At 53.2% G+C, this 25,754-nt stretch overlaps 1 protein-coding gene across 2 annotated transcripts in view; it reads left to right on the top strand.

The window, feature by feature from the left end:
• Nucleotides 1-20,074, top strand: part of Ncs1 (neuronal calcium sensor 1) — a 51,012-nt gene extending 30,938 nt beyond the window's left edge. For both annotated transcript variants that reach the window (XM_052182125.1, XM_052182126.1), the window contains exons 3-8: nucleotides 6,047-6,185; nucleotides 7,463-7,541; nucleotides 9,221-9,309; nucleotides 9,741-9,818; nucleotides 12,099-12,212; nucleotides 16,792-20,074. In XM_052182125.1, coding sequence (XP_052038085.1) covers nucleotides 6,047-6,185; nucleotides 7,463-7,541; nucleotides 9,221-9,309; nucleotides 9,741-9,818; nucleotides 12,099-12,197 — 484 coding nt within the window. In that variant the 3' untranslated portion in view covers nucleotides 12,198-12,212; nucleotides 16,792-20,074. The remainder of the gene's footprint in view (nucleotides 1-6,046; nucleotides 6,186-7,462; nucleotides 7,542-9,220; nucleotides 9,310-9,740; nucleotides 9,819-12,098; nucleotides 12,213-16,791) is intronic.
• The last annotated feature ends 5,680 nt before the right edge of the window (nucleotides 20,075-25,754 follow it).

Raw genomic sequence — 25,754 nt, forward strand, 5'->3', positions numbered from 1 at the left:
AGATTCTGCTCCTTGGGAAACAGATGCTGCCTTAATTATGGTGGCATGAGGGGACAGGGACAGTTTTCCAAGGACAAGTTTCTCCAAATATCCTAGCTGGCTAGGCTGTGTGGGAGATGGGAGACTGAGCCCCGTGTGGTGTGGGGCCTTGTCCCCATTCCTGGGGACCGAGAGGCCGTTCTGGGATCTCTCTGTCATGGCGTCCCCCCTTGCCTCCCTTCTCTCTCTGCTGCCCATGCACACCCTGTTGGGAGTGACTCAGGTGGCAGTCACAGCCCTTGGTCCCCTGCCCCAGACTGAATACAGTTGTCACCTCCGGAGTATCTTTTCACAATCTCACCTCCACCCCTAAGAGCTGCTCCCCAAACAGTCCCAAGCACAGTGTCACATGACTGGAACCCTCTTGCCCTGGATTTGGCAGACTGGGCTGGGTAGAGGGTGGCTCTGCTGGCCTCTCCTCCCAGTGTGTGGGGTCCGGGCTTCCTGACAGTGTTTCTTATTATCACTGGTCTTGGCTGCCCACCTTGCCCAGGCAGGGCCTGCACGGACTTCTCGCCTCAGAGATGAGGAGGCTGAGACAGTGAGACAGAGTCCCCTGTTCAGGTCGTATGCAAGTCAAGGACCAAAAGGTGCAGCAGGGCCAAGCCAGGTTTGCATTAGAGGCCAGACAGACGCCGCCTTAAGAAAAACAGTGGAGCCGAGATTCGGGGAGGCGCTCACTCGGCAGAGGAAGAGCCAGACGTCCCCTTTCCAGAATCCACAGGAAAATACAGGCTGGAGATCTGGTGTAGTGGTTAGGCACACTCCTTGCTTTTGCAGAGGATCCAGGTTCGGTTCCCAGCACTCACACGGTGGCAAACAGCTGTCTGTATCCCTAGTTCCTGGGAGCTCTGATGTCCTCTGGTTTTCTCAACACCAAGCACATACATTGTATACATACACACACACAAACAATACACTCATATGCATAAAACAAGAATAAATACATCTTTTAAAAATACGCAGCAGTGTGCGTCTGGGGTGTGGCAGTATGGAGGCAGAGGACACCTGAGGCTGGCTGGTCACCCAGTTGGCTAGTGCCAGGTTCAGTGAGGGATCCTGTCTCAAAATGTCAGGTAGCCAACAACTGAGGAAGTTGTCTGACACTGGTCTCTGGCCTCTACACACATCCTACAGGCAGGTGTGTGTGTGTGTGTATGTGTGTGTGTGTGTGTGTCGTGTGAGAGAGAGAGAGAGAGAGAGAGAGAGAGAGAGAGAGAGAGAGAGACTGGGGAGGTGCTCATGTAGCCCAGGCTGGCTTCAGTCTCACTGTGTAGACAGGGATGGCCTTGACCTAATCCTCCTGCCTCCAGCTCTGCAGTGCTTGGATGGCGGACGAGAGCCACCACACCTGACTTGAAGCTGTTGTGACACTCTCGTTCCTGTGGGCTCAGTACAGTCCACCAAACAGCACGCCTAAGACAAGGTCATGAAGGTGATGGTGATAACTCCCCACCCACCACACACACACACACACACACACACACACACACACCACACACATATACACATACTCACACACACACACACACACACACCCCACACACACTCACACACACACCACACACACACACACCACACACACACACACACACACCCACACACACACCCCCCCCACACACACCCACACACCCCACACACACTCACACACACACACCACACACACACCACACACACACACACACACCACACACACCACACACACACACACCACACACACACACCACACACACACCATACACACACCACACACACACCACACACACACCACACACACACACACACACCACACACACACACATGCACACTCACACACACACCACATACTCACACTCACACACACACCACACACACACCACACACACACACACACACACACACACACACACACACTCCTGTCTTCTCTGAGTGAAGTGGGCCTGTGTGGCAGGCGCTCAGGTCATCTGTCCTCTTGGCATTGAAACTCCCTTCCTGAAACATCGACATTGCCAGTCAGCTGAGGTCCCAGTTCGCAGTGAGTTCTTGCAACTGTGGCTGCCTCACAGGCCACGCCTGCCTCTCTACCCCTCTGGCCAGCCTGACCTGAGCTCGCAGTGCTGATAACTCACTCCATCCCAGTGCCAAGGCCGGAAGTGCTGGCCCCGAGAGCTTCCGAGCCCACTAACCGTCCCAGGTCACTGGAGATGAGCAGGCCAGGGGACAGCCCCCCCCCCCCCCCCGCCCGTCTCTGCCTCCTTTGTGGATTCTAGGAGGACTGGCCATCCAAACGGTTAGACAGTGGACTCCAGTCAACATTCACCAAGAACCAGGAGTCCCTGAAGATTCAGGACTTGCTCCTGTCGTGAGACATCTGTCACTACATCAGTTACACTGGACAGTCTCGAGGCACAACTGTGAGAGTTGCCACCGGATCCAACCCTGGGAACAAGAGAGGCAGGACTCTGTATGCGATGGGTGGGCTGAGGGGGGCCTTCTTCCAGAGGAGGCAGCCAGCTTGGAAAAAGAGGAAGAGAGAGCTAAGAAGAGAAAATAGCCTCTTCCACTAGCCTCAGTTTCCTTGTCTAGAAAGTGGGTATCACAGTCATTGCTTCCTGGGCTTGGTTGGACCATTTGGCAAAATCACACCTGAAGAGCAGCTCAGGGCCGAGCTTTGACTTGAGCCCTCAGCAGGTGCAGCCTCTCCTGGGGTCCAAGCAGACATCTCTAGGACTTCCCTCTGGGTCAGGGGGAGGAATTTGGGGATACAGCAAGCTAGGAACACTGGTAGCTATGCTCCAATGCCCAGAACACCCCCTGAAGGAACCCCATGTGGGGGGGGGTCAGGGATACTGAGGCACAGTGGGGTCTGCTCTCTGGTCCTCTAGGTTGTGACCATGTGCTCTGGTGGCAGCATTGCCCCAGCAGAACAGAGGGCAGGAGGCCTGGCCTGAGGCACCGGAGGGAGGGAGGACAGAGGAGGACACAGGACGGGCTCATTTGTCCTGTGTGGTCAGGAGGGACTACTGTCCCTTACAGGCAGGCCGCTCACCGATGATGGAGTCCCCTCTTTAGCCAGCCAGTGGTGCACAAAAGCAGAAGGTGGCAGTCCCTGCCCTTCAAGGTGACAGTTTGCAGGTAGAGGCCTGGAAGCCAGCCAGTGGCCACAGAACCCCAGTCTTCTCCCTCGCCATTCTAGTCAGCGCAGGACCCCTCCTCCACTTAAGGAGGGCGAATAAGTGGTTATATAATGTTTGGGTATAATCGCTTTCCCGGGCGCTGACATGGGGGTGGCGCAGCCTGGATCTCCTCCCAGAAAGGAGACTGGGAGGTGGGGAGGCTGAACGGCAGGGCCTCTGCTTCTGCTAACGGCCTGGGTTACCCTGGGCTCGCATCTCTCCCTCCCTGGGCTCCAGAGGCTCACACGCGCCATTGGCTCGCTATGCTTGTGTTCAGAGCTCAGACGTTCACAGAGCTTGCTAACCTTGTCCATGGGTTCTCTAGGTCTCCTAGAGCTCCCTGGTCCATGGGGCTCCAGACCTTGGCCCTACCCAGTGGCTCCTTCACCTTTCCGGGCACACACCTGCTGGCTATCTGTTAGATACCGTGTATAGGCTGCCATGATCCGGCCAGCCTGGGATCTGTAGGCGGGGCTGAGAGAATTGGCGAGCTACCATAATGGCTGTCCATCATGGGGGTTTTGGCTAAGGGTGGGTCAGGACTCTTATCCTAGCTGGGCTAAGACAGGCTGATGCCAGGTGACAGGTCAAGGTGTGTAAGGCCACAGAGCTTACAGAACTCGGGCGGGGGGGGGCACTCTGGACATCAGGGGGTGGTGGAAACTGCATGATGGGGCCTTCTGTACAGGCTGGGACTCCTGGCTTCCAGCATTCCTTCGTGGGGGGGGCAGTTTCTCCAGCCTCCTATTGGTGGGGTGGGGTTCAGTGACAGCCGCTGTAGGGGTAACTGGATTCTCGGTACAGCTGATGGCAGTGGCAGTGACTCCTGCTGGTTCTGTGTGGGGAGCCTCTTCCTCAGGAGCCGGCCGCTCTGGGCCTCCTGCAGGGCTCTCTGGGCCGGGCTAGAGACCCCTTCAGGGCCATCGGCTGCCTTTGCCTCATCTTTATTCATTTTGAGACAGGGTCTCCCCGTGTCGTCCTGACTGGCCTGGAACTCACTATATGTAGGCTAGCCTCAAACTCTCAGAGATCTGCTTGCCTCCTCCGCCTCCCGGGTTTAAAGGCATGCATCACTGTAATTGGCAGTGTTGTGTTTGTTGTTGTTGTTGTTGTTGCTTTTAAATAGTTGTCACTGGCCTTCACGTATCTGGCAGCGCTGTAGAGAAGCTGAAAGGGCGGAGGAAGGTGAGGTGGGGGGTCAGGCGGTAGGCAGGGCTATCTCCTATGGATCCTGGAGTTCTGGCTTTGGGTCTGGCAGTCAGGAGCCAACCTAAAACTCTGCACGTCCTGGCCCAGGGCAGGAAGCTGGAGATAGCCTCAAGGAAGGAGGCCGAGTCCCAGTGTCCAGTCCCTCACAGCCTGACCGCTTCATTCTGGTGTGTGGCCTGTTCACAGGGTCCACAGGCAAGTAGGCCCTTTGGGACTTTCCAGAACAGAATGCAGGGACCTCCATGGATCTGGAGAAATTCCGCGCTGGGTTGATGTGGGCAAACAAGCTGTCATGCTGAGAACGGCCAACACAGGGCAAGGCAGGCAGAGAGCTGAGGCTGTGAGCGGCTGTGGACAGCTGGGCTGGCTTCATCTGTAAAATGGGATCACCGTCCTACTGCATGGCACTGTGACTGGCTCTGTGGGTGGAGTAGTCACAGCGTCACAGGAGGCTTCTAGTTCCGGACTCCCAGAGTCCTCTACTTTGAGGACGGTAGACAAATGGAGCCTTCTGGTGGCTAGTGAGGGGACCATAGGAAAGTCAGTGATCCAGGTGTCTGAGTATCGGCCTCCTCAGTTTACCTTCCCTCCCCATTACAGCACCAGGGTGGGCTGAATGGCCTTGTAAGTAACTTCCTCTCCTGCAACCTCAGTTTCCCTGTCTTGGAAATGGGCTTTCTCAGTACCTCGCCCATAAGACTAGTTCAATAAAGGTGACAAAGTCCCCTGGTCTAGATGTTGCTCAAGGTTGATGCCAGTTGTTCTGGCTCCATGGCCCTCAGAAGAGGACGTGCCCCCCCCCCCCACCTGGTGACAGGGAAGGCCTCAGCTGTACCCAGGTACTGACTTAAAGCCACACATAAACATCACTGTGCTGACAGTCACACCAGGGACTCTCTAATATGGCTTTGTAGCACTGCTCGATATTGGTGAGTTTTAGAAATCAGGTCCCCCAGGGTGACACCCGTCGTGTCACCCAAGCTGGATGGGCATGGTGACCATCGCCTTGCATACACGAGCGTTCTGAGAGGTGACAGCCTTTGCTTAGGTTTGCACAGCTGGTGAGTTAGACTGGGACTTGGCCTCTCGGTGGCCTCTCGGTGGCCTCTCGGTGGCCTCTCGGTGGCCTGGGTATTGGGAGGGTCTCCTGCTGAGTACTGGAGCAAGGGTGGACACATCCAAGTAGAGTGTGTACGAAGGGTCTTCTGAGCCCCGTGTGTGGGTCCGGTGGGCGTTTGCTCTGCTCTCTTAGAGCAGGGATGGGGTAGGGGTGGTGTTGGGGCACCATGCAGCCAGGAGTGAGGAGGCTTTCTGGGGGATCAGTTGTAGGAGTCATTTTAACTGCTCGGCGAGGAAGGTCAGACAGGGGGACCAGGAGTTCTATGTCCAGGCAAATCCCTGCGCTGCCTCTGATTTCTTGTGTTCATGTGAGGCTCAGAGATCTGGGGTGATTTGCCCCAGGTCACACAGCAGAGGCGTGAGCCCATGTCTGTGACATCTCAGTCCCACGTTCATCAGAGCATGGGACACAGTTACCAATGTCATAGGGCCTGTGTCTTAGACCAGAGAGGAATTCCTGCTTTTCCCATTGTCAGAGGCTCCTGGTGGGTGATGGTCTCTGACACCTGCTCTGCCATCTGCAGGTACAAGGGCTTCATTAAGGACTGCCCCAGCGGGCAGCTGGACGCCGCTGGCTTCCAGAAGATCTACAAGCAGTTCTTCCCATTTGGAGACCCCACCAAGTTCGCCACATTTGTTTTCAACGTCTTTGATGAGAATAAGGTGAGTTTGCAGGTGGCTGTGTCAGCCCTGGTCTGAGCTCCTCTGGGGGTCATGTCCGCACTCACTGCCCCCTGCACAGCTTCGCCCTCAGGACCGGGCACCTGCGTGCACGTGGGCATGGCACACAGAGGTGTGCCACAGCAGCACAGATCAAGACCGACATGTGCATACGTGTGGCACACCCACCCACACACATGCTCATCTGTGTGACTGACACACTCAGTGCTCCAGGTTCATGTGCATAAATACACAGGCTTGCACATGCAAGTACACAGAGGGCTGCATACATGTATAAAGGCATAGCGTGCACACACACGTGCATATCCGTGAGTTTTCTCATGGATGTAAACAAAATACAGAATCCTCTAAGAAAAGTGAGATCAGCAGCGGTTGTAACTGGTGTTCACAGTGTGACAAACGCTGGGTGTGGGGTTGGGACTAATAGACGGACAGCCATCTGTGGGGTTGGCGTCTCTCTTTTGTCTTTTGAGAAGGAGGTCTTATTTAGCCCAGTGTCTTAGTGAGATTTCTATTGCTGTGTAAACGTCGTGACAAAAAGCAGCCTGGGGAGGAAGGTTCGATTCATCTTCTGAGTCCCAGTTATTGTAAGGCAAGGCAGGGGGCTGGGGGCAGGAGCTGAGGCAGAGGCTGTGGAGGAGTAGCTTAGCAGTCCTCCTTTCTTACACAACTCCGGACCGCCTACCAGGGTGGTCCACCCACACCAATCATTTATTAAGAAAATGCCTCAGAGGCCAATCTGGTGGGAGCATTTTCTCAGTTGAGTGAGATTTCTTCTTCAAAGGTGACTCTAGTTTGTGTCAAGTAGACAAAAACAAATAAACAAACAAACAAACAAACAAAACTAGCCAGGCCACCGAGGCTGGCCTTGGATTCTCTGTGTGTTGATGCTGGCTTTGAACCTGTCTTACTGCCTCTGCTTTCCAAGTGCTGGAATTACAGTCATGGCCACCATTTTTCTGTGGTGTGGGTTCTTTCAATACTCCCATTTCACAGATGAGGAAACTGAGGCTTAGAGTTTTGTGCCCTGCGATTTCACTGAGTAGCACTGAGCACAAGTTTTCAGTACTTACTAGCACAGCAGGGATCAGGGTCCCAGTCTCTGCTGCCTGTTATCCCTCTTCCAGCTTTGCCTCCCGTCCTCCCGTCCTCCCCTCCTTCCCTCCTGTCCTTTGTCCATTAGTCACCAATGTCCTGTATCTGCGATTGCCCTTCACAAGGTCTGTGCTGACCAAAGCCGTCCCCTTTGTCTCCCTCAGGATGGCAGGATTGAGTTCTCCGAGTTCATCCAGGCACTGTCGGTGACCTCAAGGGGGACCCTGGATGAGAAACTGCGGTGTAAGTCCTCCGTCCCCTCCAGGCTAGACGGATGTAGCCCCAGCTCTTGCCAGAAGGGGGCGCTAGACACCTGCAGCAGTGGCCACAGATGGTGTCCGGCTCTGGGAGGTCAGGGCCTTCCCAGAAGCCTGGGCAGTGGGCCCTGGGCAGGTGGGCCCAATGTGGCCAAGGACGCAGGCCAGGCCATCTGTGCAGGGCCAGAGCAAGAGGACACCTTGCCCTTCTGGGACAGATAAAGATCCCAGAGGGAGGAATTTGGATTTTGTGTCACAGCCACATCAGTGGACAGGCTGCAGGGTCTGGGGTGTGGGTGGGAGCAAGAGTAACATTCAGGCAGAGACAGTACTGAGACAACAGATCCTGTGGGTGGCGGGTCACAGGATCCAGATCCTGCTGGACCCAGGTCTTCGGCCATATTGATGTCTCGTTTACATACCCAATCAACAAGCATCAGGTGAAGGTGCCACCTTTGGTACTGGGTGGGAATTGAGGGTCTAGCTAGGGCTAAGATGGATGGATCCTTGATGTAGTAGCGGATGTCAATGTGTCAGTGACAGGGTTCCTACAGTTCCCCAGTGCTGTGGGCGAGGCAGGGAGCAGGAGGTGGGGAGGAGCTGGCTGAGATCTGGTGAGCCCAGGGAGGGATTGCCGCAGCAGATGTGGGCTCCGGGCCAGGACTGTGTGTGAAAGGCTGCACCTGGAAGGCTGGGAGGAACCACTTAGTGGAGGGCATGCGTGTCCTGGGTGGTCCTCGGCTGACACACAGGAAATAGCAGGGAACTTTCTAGAAGAAGGGCATTTGGGCAGAATACCCTGCTTGGTGGGCGCTTTCCCGTCCACAGCAGTGTCTGTGTTAGAAACACAGACTTTCCTCACACACACCCGTGCATGGCTTCAGTTCCTCCTTTTGCCCACTGTGAGGCCTGAAGACGAGAGGCAGGGGAGGCCGAGCCACGTGTCTGGGACTGAGGAGAGCTCTGCTGCCATGGTGGACTCATGACCCAGTTCAGTGACCTAGCTGTCTCCTCCAGGCTCCCAGCCTCTGGGACTGCTGTCCCACGGACCACTCCAGCCTCAAGCTCAGTTCCTGTGGACCAATACTTGCATATTTTAAAAAATTGTTATTGTTGTTATTTTTGCCGTGCTGGAGACAGAACTCAAGACCTTGCCCATGTTAGGCAAGTACTCTGCCACTGAGCTACAGCCTCAACTCTTTTGTTCCCCTCAAGTTGGTCTAGAATGTTCTATGTGGCCCAGGGTGTTCTTGAATCCACCATTTTCCTGTCTCTACCTCCTGCATGCACAGATTAGAGCCGTGAGCCTCTGCATAAGATTCCTGAATTTGTGTGTATTTTATCTTTTGTTTTTGATTTTCAAGACAGGGTTTCTCTGTGTGGCCCTGGCTGTCCTAGAACTCACTCTGTAGATCAGGCTGGCTTCAAACTCAGAGATATGCCTGCCTCTGCCTCCCGAGTGCTGGGATTAAAGGCGTGCGCCACCATGCATATCTTTGACTCTGGCTACCCTGGTGTATGGATGTACCCTCCTGTCAGTTTGTACGGCCTGATGTTTGGTGGGAAGATCTGATCTCAGGTTTTGTATTGAGACACGGGGGGTGAGGGGGGGAAGCGGCTGTCGCCCTGGGCCGGGGTGACCCCCACATGGCTGCTTGATCACAGGGGCCTTCAAGCTCTACGACTTGGATAATGATGGCTACATCACCAGAAATGAGATGCTCGACATAGTGGACGCCATTTACCAGATGGTGGTGAGTCCCGGGAGGGTGGCAGGGGGACCATGCAAGGGTGAGTCCCAAGAGGGAAGGGGTGACGGGAAGGCCCCCTATGACGTACAGGGTCCAGGAGAAACCCAGAGTCACTCCCCTGTCTCAGGACAATCCAGGCCAACCAAACACTGCTGGCTGAGCAGCCATGGGCATCCCTCCTGCTGGTCAGGCAGGGACTAGGTGGGTAGTAGAGCCAGATGCCTAAGCTGTCCCTTTGAAAAGCTGTGGGGCTGGAGAATGGGCGGGAGAAGGGATCCTCACTGCCACCTGCCCAGGGTATTGAGGCAAGGGTTTAGTTATGAGTTCAACGGTCAGAGTGCTGGCCCAGTGCCCTGGTGACTAGACAAGGGCTTAGCTTTTCCATGAGCCCAAGGCTGCCGTGTGGCTCAGTCCTGTGTTTGCAACCGCGGCAGGGGAACACCGTGGAGCTCCCTGAAGAAGAGAACACACCAGAGAAGAGGGTGGACCGGATCTTCGCCATGATGGACAAGGTGAGGAGGCACACAGGGACCCCGGACCTGGCCAGGCTTTGCCACTGGTCCTTGGGATTGGCTCGGGCCAGTCAACTCACAGCCAGTAGCCATGCAGGGGTTTTGGTGAGTTCCCCAGGAAGCTTCCAGGAAGTTCCTTGTAATTAGCCAGGGCCATGGCCTCCATTTTTTTTTTTTTTAAATCCTAGACCGTTTTGACACTCTACAGAACCCTGACTTCACAATAATGGCCTTAAGTGTGTAAAAACTGATCCTTACGGTGGTCAGGAAGCAGGTTATTATTTTGGGCAGGACATGGTGGGGATGGATTCTGAGGCATGGTTTAAAGGGAATCTGTTTTGTAGGTTTGGGGTGTGACTCAGTTGTAGAAACCTACTATGTGCAAGGCCCTGGTTTCATCCCCAGCACTGCACAAACTCTGTAGGTGTGCCCACCTGCCTAAGTTGACGCTTTGATCCAGGCAGCAGCTGTGTGTGACGAGGTCCCGGGTTCCCGTGTCTGTCTGTTTGTCTGTCTGTCTGTCTGTCTGTCTGTCTGTTGGCCAGAGGATGACATCCAGGGTCTTCTATTGCTTCTTTCTGAGACAGAATCTCTCACTGAACCCGGGGCTTACTGATTCAGCTAGATCGGCTGGCTAAAGAGTCTCAGCCTTGGCTGGTGTCATTGGCACATGTCACCATACCTGGCGTTTGTGTGGCTGCTGGGGTCAAACTCATCAACTCGTCATGCACAGTTAACACTTCCATACGGGCCACCACCCCAGACCCCCTTTCTCTGTTCTGCAGAGTTCTGTGGTTCCTTCCTCTGCTTTTCTGGTGTTGCCGAGGGTCAGGCCAGGGCCTTGTGTGCTTACAAAGCCTGGGCCCCACTTGAGCTGTACCCCTAACCAGAAACATTTTCTTTTTCCAAACTAAAATAACTTTGATTTACATGGAAATTTGAAGCTGCGGGGTGAAAACAGCCTCTCCAGTGTCCGTGAGAATACAAATCACCAGGCTTCTACCAACTGTTGCCTGGTACCAGGCCTACCCTGAGAGCTCTGAGCTTGTAATTAGGAAAGGAGATGAACACTTGGGAGGGGAGGGCGGCACCGGGCTCCTGCTGTCCTCAGAAAACTTTCAGAGAATGCAGAACGCAGCAGCTGCCCTCTCAGAGGGACCCAAACTGATTTTGCTAAGGCCATGAGCCTGTTAGGCAGCCCCTGCCCTGAGGTAGCAATACATCTTCTGCCTTAGGAAACGCCATAGGCCTTGGATTTACAGGGGTGCGGTTGTGGGGTCCCTCAGCTGTGATCCTAAGACAGTTCCCTTGTCAGACCGCAGGGGATAAGTGCAGCTCCTTCCTCCTTTGTAGGGTGACCCCGAAGACTCGGGGCATCACACATATAGGCTCTTAGCCGTCACAAGACTGGCCTTGCCAGGGTGGGTGATACGCTGCCTGTGTTGCCTTCCCTGGTGCGGGAAGCAGATGAATGGTGCCTGAGGACCAAGTTCTAATTAGGCTCTCTCTTGGGATTCCTGGGACTTGATGTGACCTGGCTTTCAAAAGAGACCCCCGGGCGACGCATGGAGCATTAAGTCACTGTATGTGATCTGTGTGCTTGTGTGCATGTGTGCATGCTCCTACAGTCACACACATGTATGAGGAGGCCAGGAGTACCTTTGGTACACTTTCCCAGAAGTTCACCCACCGGAGTCTCTCACTGGGACCCGGGGACTCACTGATTTGGCTGGGCTGACCAGGCAGTGAGCCACAGGTCCATCCTGTCTCCATCTTCCCTGAGGGCACAGCTCTATTCCACCACTCCTGGTATTTCATCATGGTTGCTGGGAATCAAACTCTGGTCCTCACACTTATATGACAAACTTCTGCTGCTGAGATACAGCCCCCAGCCCACCCAAGGGTTTGGCTTTGAACTCACCGTCTAGCCCAAGGCTTGAAGTCACGAGCCTCTGTCTTCAGCCTCCATCGTAGCTGAGAGCTGGGCCTGTGGTACTGAGCCCAGCTACAGAGCGGGAGATGAGCAGGTTCGGTTACTTTGGCCCAGAATCACAGGTGTCTCTAAGTTGGCAGGTGTGGTATTCATTCCCCAGACCTGTCACGGTGTCTCTCCCTGGTCCCCAGGTGGAGGGCTGGAGACATGTGTCAGGGGCCTGATGCTGTCTGCTGCCTCCTCTGAAGACCCAGTTCGACCCAGGAAGTTCTGTTGGGACCATCCGTGGGCAGGCTGTCCCAGAAGGGGGATGGCCACCTTCAGCCACCTACCTCTCTTGTTCGCAGAACGCTGATGGGAAGCTGACTCTTCAGGAGTTCCAGGAAGGCTCCAAGGCCGACCCCTCCATTGTGCAGGCGCTGTCCCTCTACGACGGGCTGGTATAGTTCAGGCCCAGAGCGGTGAGTTGGAGGGGTCCTGAGGCAGAGCCGGGGTGACAATCCACCCACAGGGAAGGTCAACCAGCACTCTGAGCCACTGAGCCATCTCTCCAGCCCCTCTATCAATATTACTGTACACAGAAACACTCCACACAGAATATCAACAAGACATTAGAATTGATGCTTACAAAGAAAATTTCATTAAAAACAAATGTGATAAATTAAAAGTTTACTTCCTAAACTTGTCTGTCTGACCCAGACATAGTCACAGTGGCCAGATTTATTATTCTTTCTTTCTTTCTTTCTTTCTTTCTTTCTTTCTTTCTTTCTTTCTTTCTTTCTTTCTTTCTTTCTTTCTTTCTTTCTTTCTTTCTTTCTTTCTTTCTTTTTTTTTGAAACAGGGTTTCTCTGTGTAGCCCTGGCTGTCCTGGAACTCACTCTATAGACCAGGCTGGCCTCGAACTCAGAAATTCGCCTGCCTCTGCCTCCCAGAGGATTACAATCTGCTGGGATTACAGGCGTGCGCCACCACTGCCCGGCTAATTTTTTTTTGTTTTTTTTTTTTTTTAAAACAGGGTTTCTTTGCATATCCCTGGCTGTTCTGGAATTCTTGTAGACGAGACTGGCCTTGAACTCAGAGATCTGCCTGCCTCTGCCTCCCGTTCTGGCTCATTTGGTTACTGTGCGTTTGCTCATGTGTTGAGCAGGGAAGTCAGAGGACGACCTACTGTGCGCCCTGCCGCCCTCCCCTGCTCCGAGGCCAGAGGTCGAGCCCTACCCCGCTGGGAACTTGAGTCTGACTGATTTTTCTGACCTTGATAACCAGATTTTAACAGCTACACTTTCTTTCTCTTTATCACTTTCCAAAATGAGTTGTGTGTGTGTGTGTGGCCGTGGGCTGGCATCACATCTCTCCCTCCAAGGTCCACATTCCTCACTGAGCCTGGAGCTCATCAGTTAGGCTAGGATGGCGGCCAGCGAGCCCCAGGCCTCTACTGTTTCCAGCTCTTCAGTGCCCACAGGCTGCCAAGCTCAGCTGTGTCACATGGGTGTTGGGGATCAATCCCAGATGGACCCCATGCTTGACAGAAACTTCCAATGAGCCACCCCTCAAGCCCCGAATTAACAGTTTTCCTGACATCCTTCAAAGGTAACCGATGACTTTCTAAAACCCCATCATTATGAAATGGATTTAAAGGTATTGGTGGGCTCTAGATTTACAGGTTTCTAGCGCCAGATGTAATGCTGTGCCCAACATCTTTCAGGAGTTACATTTCAGTCAGACCTGCCTGGTGGGTGTGTAGTCTCACGCCTGCAGTCTCAGCATTCAAGAGGCTGAGGGATGAGGATTAGCCTCATTCCAATTTAAGGTTAGCCTGGGCTACTTGGGAGTTTCAGGCCAGCCTGGGCTATTTGGGAGCTTCAGTCCAGCCTGGGCAATAGTATAAGATCATATTTCAAAACAACAAGAAGCTTGTCAGTAAACGATGGATAGTGTTTGAGGTGTCGCAAGAGTAACTGCACATCAGAAAGGTTTGCAGATCACAGAGGCTGACAGGAAGGGAACCGAGACCGAGGCAGCCCAGCCCCACCCACTTCTCCCCCTTACTTATCCCTGACCACTGTGTCCTGCCTGTTCCCCCTCTGTCTTAATCAGGGTTACTGTTCCTGGGATGAAACACCATGGCCAACCTGGGGAGGAAAGGGTTTACTTGGCTTACATTTCCCCTGATCACTGAAGGAAGTCAGGACAGGAACTCAGACAGGGCAGAAACCTGCGGCAGGAGCGGATGCAGAGGCCGAGGCCGAGGCGGTGCTGCCCTCTGGCCCGTTCCCCACGCTGCTTGCTCTGCAGGCCTTCTTATAGAACCCGGGGCCCGCAGCCCAGGGATGGTCCGAGCCGCCCTGATACCACTAATTACTAGTTACAAAAGTCTTCAGGCTTGAGTCCTCCTGGTCTTACAAGGTGTTTTCTTAGTTGAAGCTGGCCCCCGCCCTCGGACCCCTCTAGCTTGTGTCTCGTTGACTCGGAACTAGCCAGTCTGCACAGTCTCTGTGGGGACCTGCTTCGTCCTTCTAGGGACATCATTAAATGCCGCCTTTCTCCAGTTCCCATGCCTAAGGGAAAGCGAATTACTGTCTGACCCCCATAGATTAGGAGGCCTGCTGCGCTGGAGCAGGATTCTGCAACTGTCCACTCAGGAGCCTCCAGGACACCCCATATTCCATATTAGCATGGCCGAGAGGCTGGTTGGTTCCAGGGAGGGCTCTGTGCTTTTTATGAGAGACTCTGGGAGGGGAGCTTAGCACAGAAAGAACCATTTTAAAGTGGGCCGTTCCGCCTGGCCCAGTGGTGTAGGCCTGTTGTCTCACTGTGTCCCTGTCATCCCATCATCCCCATCATCACCGTCATCCCAACTGTTCAGAGGCTGAGGCAGGAGTCTCGAATTCAAGACCTGCCTGGACAATTGAATAACGGATTTGGTCTTAACATAACAAATACAGAGGCGGTGATGTTGTAGTATGGGAGTACTTGCCTGGGTTGTGAGAGGCTCTGGTTTTAATCCTCAGAGCGCGCATGTGCAGTGGTGTACACACACACACACACACACACATGCATGCACAATGCATGTACACACACATGTACACACACATGAATACACACACCCACATGCACATACAAACATGTACACACACATGCACGCACACCACACACACACACACACACACACACACGCGCGCGCGCGCACACTGAACACTTCACTGGTATTTAGTATATTCGCAGTGTTCCACGCCTGCCACCTCCTCCTGGTTCTAACAGAGTGGCGTCTCTGAAGTCAGGTTCCCTCCCAGCCATTCTGCTCTGTCTCTGGACTTACCTATTTGGAAGTGTCCTTTTTGAGACTAGATTTTTTTTAGTGTACTTCCCAGGTCTATCCTGTCATAGCATGGGTCATAACTTAATTCTAGAATGTTTGTTTGTTTGTTTGTTTGTTTGAGACAAGAGTCTTATTGTACTCTTCCACCAACTCATGTCCCTGGCCCTGTGTATGTGTCACAGAACACACAGCTCTCAGCTTAAAGGGGAAAAGAAACAGTCTATTCTGGAACCCAAAATGTGAGACAGCGCAGCCCAAGAACACGGGGTTAGGCTACCCCAGATTCTGACAAAGAGCCAATGTGGTCAAGTTTCATAAGTAGCCTTATAAAATATTCGGAGCCATGAATCAAAGCCATTTTAACACACATTGGTGGGCACGTCACTGACACAGGCAGATAGGCCTCAGACTCTGCTTCCCGCCATTTTACGTCCACACTGTCAAGGTGCAGGGACTCTGATTTCCCCACGCTCTTGCTGACACTCATGCTTCCTTCGAATGTATAATGGCCGTCCTCATGGACTGAAGAGGGGCCGCATCTACATCCTGCTGCTGCACCAGTCCTTAGTGGCTTGTCCTGTCAGTGGTTTTCATGGCTGTAAATATTTTATCTGACCAGTTCCCTGATATTGGACGCTCAGACTGGTCCTTCACTGTTAAGGAGTGTGCCACGGTGAACATCTTCTTTATATCTCAGGGATAGATATGAAGAATCTGTGGTGAATCATTTTCAGGATTTCCAGCACAGAATGCGACTTGCCCTCTAGCGCCCTGTGGTGCCCTCTAGCGCCCTGTGGTGCCCTCTAGCACCCTCTAGTGTCTCACACTTTCTTTGCTTGTGACCCATCTTTTTCTTTTTCTTTTTCTTTTTCTTTTTCTTTTTCTTTTCCTTTTCCTTTTCCTTTTCCTTTTCCCTTTCCTTTTCCTTTTCCTTTTTCTTTTTCTTTTTCTTTTTCTTTTGTTTGTTTGTTTTTGTTTTTTGAGACAGGTTTTCTCTGTGTAGCCCTGGCTGTTCTGGAACTCACTCTGTAGACCAGGCTGGCCTCGAACTCAGAAATCCACCTGCCTCTGCCTCCCCAGGGCTGGGGTTAAAGGTGTGGCCACCACCGCCCGGCATGATCCATCTTTTCACTGAGAAACTTTGGCATAACTCTTGGTATGTCAGTATACGAAATAAACATTAAATCAAACATTTACAGCTGATAAATCATGAAGAATTTTATTTTAAAAAGCAGTTTTTGTTATGCATATAATTTTACCGTTTTTTATATTTTTCTGTAATTAAACCATGATGTGTCTGTAAGAACAGAAACATTTATAGATGCAGTAAACAGAAACAAAAAACACTATAATTCATGACACACGTGTCTCAAACCTGAAGCCGTTTCAGGCAGTGTTGACGTGTGGCGTGACGTCTTGGGAAGGGTACAGGTCGTGAGCTCTGAATGGAGACGGCGGTCAAGTTAGGAGATGCCACATGGACGAGAGCCACCAGAGCACCTCCGACTCGCGCCATCGTTGATTTTGAGTTAATTTTGGTTGTGGCACATTCAGAGATCTTCCACTAAGTGGGATATGGCAGAGCAGCTAAGTCTCTCGTGACCATCGCATTCCCTTTGCCAAACCCAAGTGAGCCTGTGGCCTGAAGTCCAGAAGAAGGACCCTAAGGGACCCTCGCTCACCACAGCTGTTAACACACCCTGTCTCCCTCTGTCGTGCAGATGCGTGGGAACCACGAGCCTCTTCCTGTGCCATGAGGCGACCGCAGCCTGACACCGCCCCTGTGCCCACCCTGCCGTCCTCATCTCCACAAAGCCGGCCGCCCTTGAGCCTCCAGGCCTGGGTTTTCCTTCCCCCTGCCCTGCATCCACCTGCCGCCTAAAGCCACCGGTTCCAATCGTCAACAACTTCCGCTTGTCCAAAACAACGACTAACCGAAACGGAAAGGCTCCAGCCCTCTGCAACACTGAGCGCCTGGCTGTCTCCCTCGAGCAGCCGCCCCGTTCTTCCTGCTGTCCGGCCTGTGTGCTTTCTTTTTTTATTTCAAACGGACATTGTAAAAGAAAACAAACTACCTTCTGTTCTAAAAGATACTGACCATTGGGAGAAGGCCTCTGTCTCTCAGAGAACTCAGTCCCTGCCTGGTCCCCTGCAGTGGTGGCCAGGGGCAGCGAGGCCACTGGCTGGCAAGGGTATTAGTGGCAGTGGTTCACGGGATAACAGTATTGTGCATTTGGTGGAGAAACTGAGGGTTTTTTTTTTACACTCATGTATAATTGATACCTTTTATTTATTGGTTGTTAACTATTGCTGCTACCTTGTGTGTCTGGAACTCCCAGGATGCTGGGCCTCGTTTACACGTGCACAGCCTCACCCGCCTGCCCGCCTCACTTGGGAGGATGGTGGCCTGCAGAAGCCAAAAATCTTTTCCTCTTTTTTTTTTTCTTTCAGATACCGTGCTCCATTTTTGGAGAGGAGAAGGTGGGCATTCCTAAATGGCTAATGTACTGTTCCCCCAGCTTCTGCCCTGGAGTCCCCACCCCTCTCCTCTGCTCTCCTTGGAATCCATAACACTTTTTTCAAGAGCAAACTTGAGGGGTTTTTTTTTTTTTGTTTGTTTGTTTGTTTTTTTAATTTTGCAACTTTAAATTTGATGTTCACAGCAGAGAGAAAAGCGGAGAGCCCTGTTCTGGGAGTGGGAATTGGGAGGGGGGGTTGGGCACCCAGTGTAGAGAGTGTAAAGAAGGCTTCTCTGCAAACTTCTGGCCTCCGCTTCTTTGATGCTCAGGGGCTGGGTACAGTGCGTGAGTTCCTCTGCTCTCCTGCCTGTCTGCCTTTTGCAGCTCTTCCCTACTAGGAGTCTGAGAAAGAAGGGCCAGGAGGGCGGGACCAGGCCGTGACGCTGGGGAGGCCACCCTGCTCCTCAGGGCTGAGTCTGGAGAGAAGGCTCCATTCTTGTCACCAGGAGCAGCGGGCAACCATGGACTAGAAGCCAGGTGCCCAAGGCTGGCCTTCTCTGGGACTTTGTAGTCTTTCCCTTCTCGGTCAGCAGAGCTGGGAGGCCTGGTGGTTGGCCTTGTTGATGTTGTGTGATTCTCAGCCTGGAGCTAGGGTTCCTGTGTTTGTGACACTGTTCTGTGGCTGTGTTTTCTAGGCCCCAGAGGGCATAGGACCGTATGACCGACAGTCCAACCCCCATATAGTCTCTGGGGTGTGTGCTCTGGCCCAGGGGCCGACTGTGTCTGACGGCACGCCCTTTAACCCCTCTTTAGGATTCTCCAGACTCCTGAGCTCCTTTGGACTCATTCTTACCCTGGTGAGCTTTCCTGGGTGAGCCTCCCAGCTGCAGAGGCAGACATGAGCCCACAGTTCTTGCTTCTAGCTTGTGTAGCCTCTCTGCCCACCATTGAGAGGGGGAAGGTGGCCCCCGGGTTTTTCTTCTGCTCCGATTCTCCTGTAATCTCCACCATATTTCTGGGAGGCCAAAAATCTTCCTTGCTAATGACCCGTGGGTGAGCAGCTGTCAGCGGAGGATTGATGTCCCCCATCTAGAGGTGGCTGTGTCCTGCCTGTCCACCCCTGCGGGTGGCATTGCTTAGTCAGCCCGTGCACACCCTCGTCATGGGTAGACCCTTTGCTCATGCTCTGCCTGTTGCTAGCCCACAGGACTCCAGTTACACAGGCAATTTTCTTTGGGACCTCTTTGGGTCATCTTCCTGCTCGGTCCCCGACAGGGCCTCTAGGACCGGAAGGAGATGTGGCGGCGTAGGTTGAGAGGACGAGAGTGGACCTCTCTCTGGTTTCTGTCAGTGGACATGTTTGGTGGCATCAAGACCCAGTGGGTTCCTAGCTGAGGACTGTCAAGGGTTCAGCATAGGGGATCCTCAGCTTAGGGGTTCACTGCTGTCTGTGGGTCCAGGCTCCCCCTCAGCATCTCGGCTTTTTGGTTTGTAGCCTCCAGCGTGGCTTTTGGTCTTCATGGTTTATGTCCTTGGGCCCAAGCCTCGGACTTTGAGACAGCCTGGGCTGCCTTTTCCTGGCAGGGTGTCGGACACTATTTTTGTTCAAGGGCGCGTGCTGACTGATGTCTGTCTCTCTCTCACCAGCAGTTAGCGGAGGCACACAGCACGCCCAGAATCTGAGGCCAGGCCTCTTCTGTGCAGCCCGGGGGCCTCTCCAAGTTCATTTCCACAGAGGCCCCACCCCATCTGATGCTGCTTTCTTTAGGGGTGTGGTCCAGCCGATGAGGACAGGCCCCTGGTCCCTCGGCAGACCCTCCTTTTTAGGGCCAGGAATGCTGTGACCCCCTTTTCCAAGCATCTGCTGCCCACTTTGTGTCGATGGTGACTTAGGAGCATATCACGACTTTTCAGTATCTAGCCAAGTTTAAAATAACAAGGCAACTGTATACAGCATTGTATCTCTCTCTCTCTCTCTCTCTCTCTCTCTCTCTCTTTCTCTTTCTCTCTTTAATGGTCTACAGTTGATTTCTTAGGAAGGGGTGATTCATTTGCACTTTGGGGGACATTGTCTCTTCTACAAGATAGTGGGGTGTGCAGTGCCCGGGGATCCCTGGCATCTCTCCTGAGAAAGCCCCCACTGTTGGCCAAGCAGAAAGCCTCCAAGATTCTTCCCAACGTGTTTCTGCATTTACATGCATTTACATGTATTTACATGATCCAAGAATGCACGGGGACGCCCCCTGGTGGTGATGAGCCGCAGTGGCGCCTGGGGATGCAGTGGTTCAGCCAGTGGTGAGACTAGAGGTGGGAAGGCCGAGGTGGGGGCTGTGATTCCAGAGGTTCTGGGCTCCCAGCCTCACATATCTGGCCGCATGTCTCCCACCCACCCCTCTGCTAGGTCATCTGGGACTGGCAAGGTAGTTGGCATAAGGGCACAGTGGGAAGCTTTGCCCTCCCAACTTTAATTTTTTTTAAAAAAAATATCTGCAGAATAAATCCAATGGCTAATTTTTGAATGAATAAAAGGCTTTTGTTGAATAAACAGTTGGTCCCATCTTCTGTCTTGGCATTAGGTTCAGGTTTTGTCTGCTTCCTAGAGTGGGGGCCTCACCCAGCACCCCCTCACCTCTGCATTCCTGGACCAAGTCTCCAGATTCCTTCAGGACTTTGGAGGAGTCACATTACTCATTGGATCTGTTTCTCCATGCCTCAGAAGGAGGTCAGCCACCTTGCAGGGGTGACAGGCCAGCGCTATTTGAGTTGGTGCCCCTAAAGAGTCCTGCAGCTCTGGACGGATTTTTAGGTAACTTAAAGACCAAATCCAGAAAAGGTGATGCTCTGGCTGTGGTTGTTGGCGTCCTTCCCTGCTTGCATTCCCAGCACCCTCGGAGTCTCTTTTTGGGGGTGCAGTCCTGTCTATGTCTCGGGGGGACATAGGGAGGCCCTCGCCTGGTGGTGCAGGCCAAGGGCGATCGGCTTTGTCGCATGTCCCAGTCTCCTCCCTGCTCCTGATGTATGTCGTCTGTGTCTGGCCAATTAAACACGCCTCCTGGACCTCCCTGCCTCCCTGTGTGGGCCTGGTGCTTTGTCTGTTTCTGTGTTTCCGTCTGCTTTAGATTTCTCTCTCCCAGGACAGTCTTGCTCTCGCTTTGGGTGTGGTCTGCTCAGGGTACTGGAGAGAAAACCCATGCGAGGCATCAACTCAATCCACTGTGGCTAAGAGTGCCATGGGCATGGGGCTGGAGAGATAGCTCAGTGGTTAAGAGCACGGATCGATCTTCCAGCGTTCCTGAGTCAAGTCCTAGCAACCACATGGTGGCTCACAATCATCTGCAAATGGGGTCTGATGCCCTCTCCTGGTGTGTCTGAAGACAGCAATAATGTACTCACATATAAAAGGGGGGTGCTGCCCTGATGACAAGGGAACAGCAGGGGAGTAGGCCACAGGTTCACCCCGGCTCCATGCCCCATCTGTTGGGGTTCCCTAGGGGCCACACTGCTGTATAAGTGAATGCATACATCCAGCTGAGGCCTTTTGCTCTCAAGGTCAGATGTCAGGCCCTCTGCAGCCTAAGCAGGGCATCTCCTTCCCCACAGGGCTTCTCTCCACCCACCTCCCCTCCAGGGGATGCAAAAGTGAATTCCTGCTTTCCAGGCCAGAGAAAGCTGCACTCTTCCTGACAGCCCAACAAGACACCCTATGGGATATCACCTGGCCAGGGCTCCTGAGTGCTGACCCCAGCCATGTCAGCATAGCCCGGCATCTTACTAGGAATGTGGTTTTCTTGGGATTTGGCCCAGTCCTGTGTTTCTCAGAGACCCTTGGTGGTGGTGGCGGCTGGGGTTGTGGCGGGCTGTCTACAATCATACTACTTCTGTCTTGTGCTAATGAGCAAACTGTGGGGCAGGATTTATTAGAGGTATGATAAGATGCTGATGGTCTCTGCTCAAGAGAGCTGGTCACCAAGGAGGGTCTCAGTCCTCAGGAACTGTCCCTGGGTTGAAGTTAGGGGTCACTTTCATATCTAGAGTATTGCACCCATGAAAGCATCGAAAATCGGTAGGGCTGGGGAGAGACATCGGTAGTAGAGTTCCTTCTCTCTAAGCATGAGGACCTGGGTTCGAATCCCCAGCACTGTGTAATGGGCATAGCTGTACAGGCCTATGACCCTGGCAGGGGGACAGACAGATGAATTCTGGGAGCTTCCGCACGAGCCTCTGGTTCCATGGGAGATCTTGTCTCCCAGCAAAAAAGGCAGAGTGTCATAAATGTCCTCCCTGGCCTCTGTGTGGCCATGGGTGTGTACACTGCACACTCATATGAACACACCACATAGCACACACACACACACACACACACAGAATGTATGCATGGTAGTTTCTCTGCAAAAATGAGGGTCTGTCTCAAAGAGCCGGTGCGAGGGAAGCCAGGCCCTTGGGTAAGCCTGCTGTGTAGGCTGCCTGCCTGCAGCTGTGGAGGGACAGTTTAGGGTCTCTGAGGGCTGAGAGCTTTGGGTAGCGCATCCATCCTGCCTCACTTTGCCCTGGGCAGGCCACTCTGGCTCAGCCTGCCCTGGGTGGCTTACTGTGCTGGCTTCACCTATAATTTCTCTCTCTTCCCATGGGAGTGAACTCTTTATGGTGGCCCAGCTGGATCCTTCCCGGTGCGAATCGTCCACCTTGCCCCTCCCCCACCCCAGTCTACCTGACAGATACAGCGTAGTGGAGAAAGGTTTGTTTACGCTCATGGTGAGATTTTAGTTTACCACAGCTGGGAGGGCATGGTGGTGGGAGCGTAGGCAGGGCCTCCTCAGACTTACTCAAACCAGGGAACAGAACTAGAGCCAATCCAGAACGGGATAATAATCTCCAAGGTCCGCGGTTAGTGGCCCACGTCTGCCAGCTACACTGCCCACGTGTCAAAAGTTCCACAAAATCCCAAACAGGACCACCAGGCTGGGACCAATACCAATGTTTAATGTACTAGCCTGCAGGGGACACCTCACAGTCTCACCAAAACAAAATACTCAGGACCACACTTGGCATGGACGGGAGCCAGAGAGGAGGCGGAGTTGGGGATGGGTGTAGGGGAATCCCTGCTGTGCTCCTGCCTCCCCGCCGTCCTCAGCAGTCTGCCTGTCCTCTTCCACGGTGCCTGACATCCACCCACCTTGTCCTCTTGGCTATCTTCTGGCCATGGTGGTGGGCATGGAAAGGGCATTAAAATCCCCTGAGCTTGGGAAAGTGAGTTCTTGGAAAGTTGTGGTCCCCTGCACTTCCTTTCATCAGGGCAGGGTGTGGAGCAAAGAACTACATTTCCCAGCCTCCCTTGGGCAAGGGCAGCCATGTGGTTCAGTTCTAACCAATAGAGTGGAGAGCAAAGAAACTAGCCTCAGCTTCTTCGTGACAGCTGGGCCAGACTAAAAACAAAAACAAAAACAAAAAACCAAAACCCAAACCAAACAAACAAACAAAAAAGCGTTTCTTGGATCTTTCTGGGATCGTGTCACCAACCCCGTCGCCACACCAGCCCAAGACTGAATTTGTCTAGGAAGAGAAATGCACACGTGCCTTGATTACCTCTGTCACCATCCCAATTTAGATCGTCTGTAATAGATTGTGCGTGCCTTCAGGTCGAGTTTTAAATCGACATGATGTCTCTTCCAAATATTTGCATCCAAATTCTCCTTTACTAAAACCACTAAATAAAAGCAAACAACCAACCAACCAGCAGCACTACACCAGCATGGCACACTATTTCAGGTCATTGTTCCGTCTCCTGCCTTCCTGTCTCCCTCCTCTCTCCTCCTCCTACCTCGGGGTACCCTTTGCCTCCTTTAAGGCCTAGAGGATGGATGTTTCCAGGAGAAAGGATCCTGTGGAGGACATCTTTGTTTTGCGGAGAGACTTGGGATCTGGTGGTCCTGGACTGCCCAGGATATCAATTTGGAGTCCACACGGATGTGGCCAGGAAGGACTTTGCCAGGGGCCCCCTGGTCAGCGACCAGGGCTCACAGTCTGTTTCATCTCTTGTCTCAGAAATTGTGTCCTTTTCCCAGGTCAGCCCTAGGCGAGCCACTCACTTGTGCAGATCTCAGGGGTCAAACCATGCCGTGAGACCTGAAACTACCTCCCCCCTCCCCCCTCTCCTCACCCCCTTCCTCCCACCCCGCCCCCTCCCTGGAGAATCAGAAAGACTGGGTGTGGTGGTCACTTCCAGAACAATCCTGGGATAGAGGGGGTCTTGGTGTCCTATTGCTGGGGAACAACACTATGACCACACAGCTCCTATAAAGGAACACATTTTACTGGGGCTGCCTTACAATTTCAGAGGCTTAGTTTATCATCTGCATGGTGGCATACAGGCAGGCACGGTGCCGGAGAGGGGCTGCATCTGAAATCCCAAAGCCTGTTCCGCAGTGACACACTTCCTCCAACAAGGGTGGACATCCTAATCCCTGTCAAGTATTGCCACTCCCTGATAACCAAGCATTCAAATATATGGATCTTTGGGGGTTGGGTGTTCCTATTCAAACCCACAGAGGGCTTATCCTGGGTTAGCCACTGGAATCCCCAGTGTTGTAAAGGACTCACTGAGGGTTCTATAGATCCCACTCACAAGCGCATGTTCCGAGAAGCTTTGCCCACTGGCATGTTGGAAGGCAGAGCTGGGACCTGGGTGGTGTGACTATGGGAGCTGGAGCGGGCCATCTTGTAAGGGAGTCAGCACAGGGCCATCGCAGACCACCAGAGTCTGTGCATCAACTCCACGAACACGAGGCAACTGGTATCTCCGTGGTGTCAGGGTAGAAGGTGGTGTCCTTCGGCCTGAACCTGTTGTGCAAACGTGAACAGCTGTGATGCTGGCTTCCACCGTGACCTCTGATGCTTGTGACTCTTGGTCCGAGGAGCCTGCCATCCATGTAGAAAGGTTAAAGACCCCAACCAAAGATGGGCTAAGAGACCCACAAAGGGTAGGTTTGAGCTGTCACGGGTGGACAGTAGGGATTCCTGGGGGAGGAAGGGCACATCTGCCCTTAAAGGATCTCAGGATCCTTAGGTGAGGAGAGGGAAGGACAGGATCGGCAGGTGCATAGGTGCAGAGTTAAATTCCGACGGGAGAGGCAGGGAAGTTAGAGAGACAAGAAATCACTTCCGGGTGCTTGGATCACTTCCGAGTGCTTGCGCTCTTAGCACACAGCTCCTCCTCTCTGTGCTTCCCAGAAAGCCTGGTGGGCTGGTTCCTCTCTGTAAGTCCTCGCTTTAACATTTAGCGGATGAATGAATGGTCGTTCTGATAATCACAGCTGACCCCAGATCCTTGCTGTACACTGGGTTCTCTGCATTAGCTCATTTAACTCTTGCAGAAGCGCCCTCTAGAGGCTGTGACTAGTATCACGCCCACATTTTATAGACAAGGCTGCTTCTTTTCATAAAAGGGTTGTCAAACGTTTCGAGGGGCTTCCAGGCTCCAGACAAGCTGTCTTTTCCCTTGCTCTCTGCAGGTGTCCTGGAAATGAGCAGTAGGAGTGAGGGATGTCCCATGTCCAGGGGGGAGATCAGAGGTGGGTGGGTGTGGTCTGGGGGTCCTGGGGCAGGGTGATATTGAGGAAGGGATGTCCTGCTTTCCACACTGGGCACTGAGGTACCGGATGCTCCGGTAGTCAAGGCTTAGAATCCCACCACAGGCAAAGAGGCCTTAGGAGCACTGTAAAGGGAGGAGCTTGGCAGGAACAGATGCATCCAGGGTGCAGGGGTGGTGATGGTTAGCTGGGGCAGGCATGGTCTGAGGGTCCCTTCTGAACACACCTGAGCTGCAGACAGGTGGGACCTGGAACTTGCTTTTTGCAGTCCACCTGACAGAAGGAAGCAGGGGCCCCTGTGCTGGGATGTGATGGTCACTGGTGCAGTCACCTTCTGAGCTCACAGCAGCCGTTTGTCCCTTCCCTTCCATGGCTTTGCTGCCGTTACACCTGTATGCGGTGACTACAGTCTCCATCGTCAACTGATCCTCGCCTGGGACCACGCAACTAATGGACACTAGAGTTAGGGTAGTGGCTTGCTGGCCACTGGTCCTGACTGTCTCTGTGACTCATCACCTTTGGCGTGACGTCCTCTCCCTGGGGTCGCCTGGAGCTGGCCCTTCTCAGAATCTGGGATTTTCCACCAGACTGTGTGTCTGAGTCGCCGTGTAAGGAGACAGTCCTGTCCTCGTGCAAAGA

Source organism: Apodemus sylvaticus, chromosome 5, assembly GCF_947179515.1.
Source record: "Apodemus sylvaticus chromosome 5, mApoSyl1.1, whole genome shotgun sequence".
In the NCBI taxonomy this organism is placed as follows: domain Eukaryota; kingdom Metazoa; phylum Chordata; class Mammalia; order Rodentia; family Muridae; genus Apodemus; species Apodemus sylvaticus.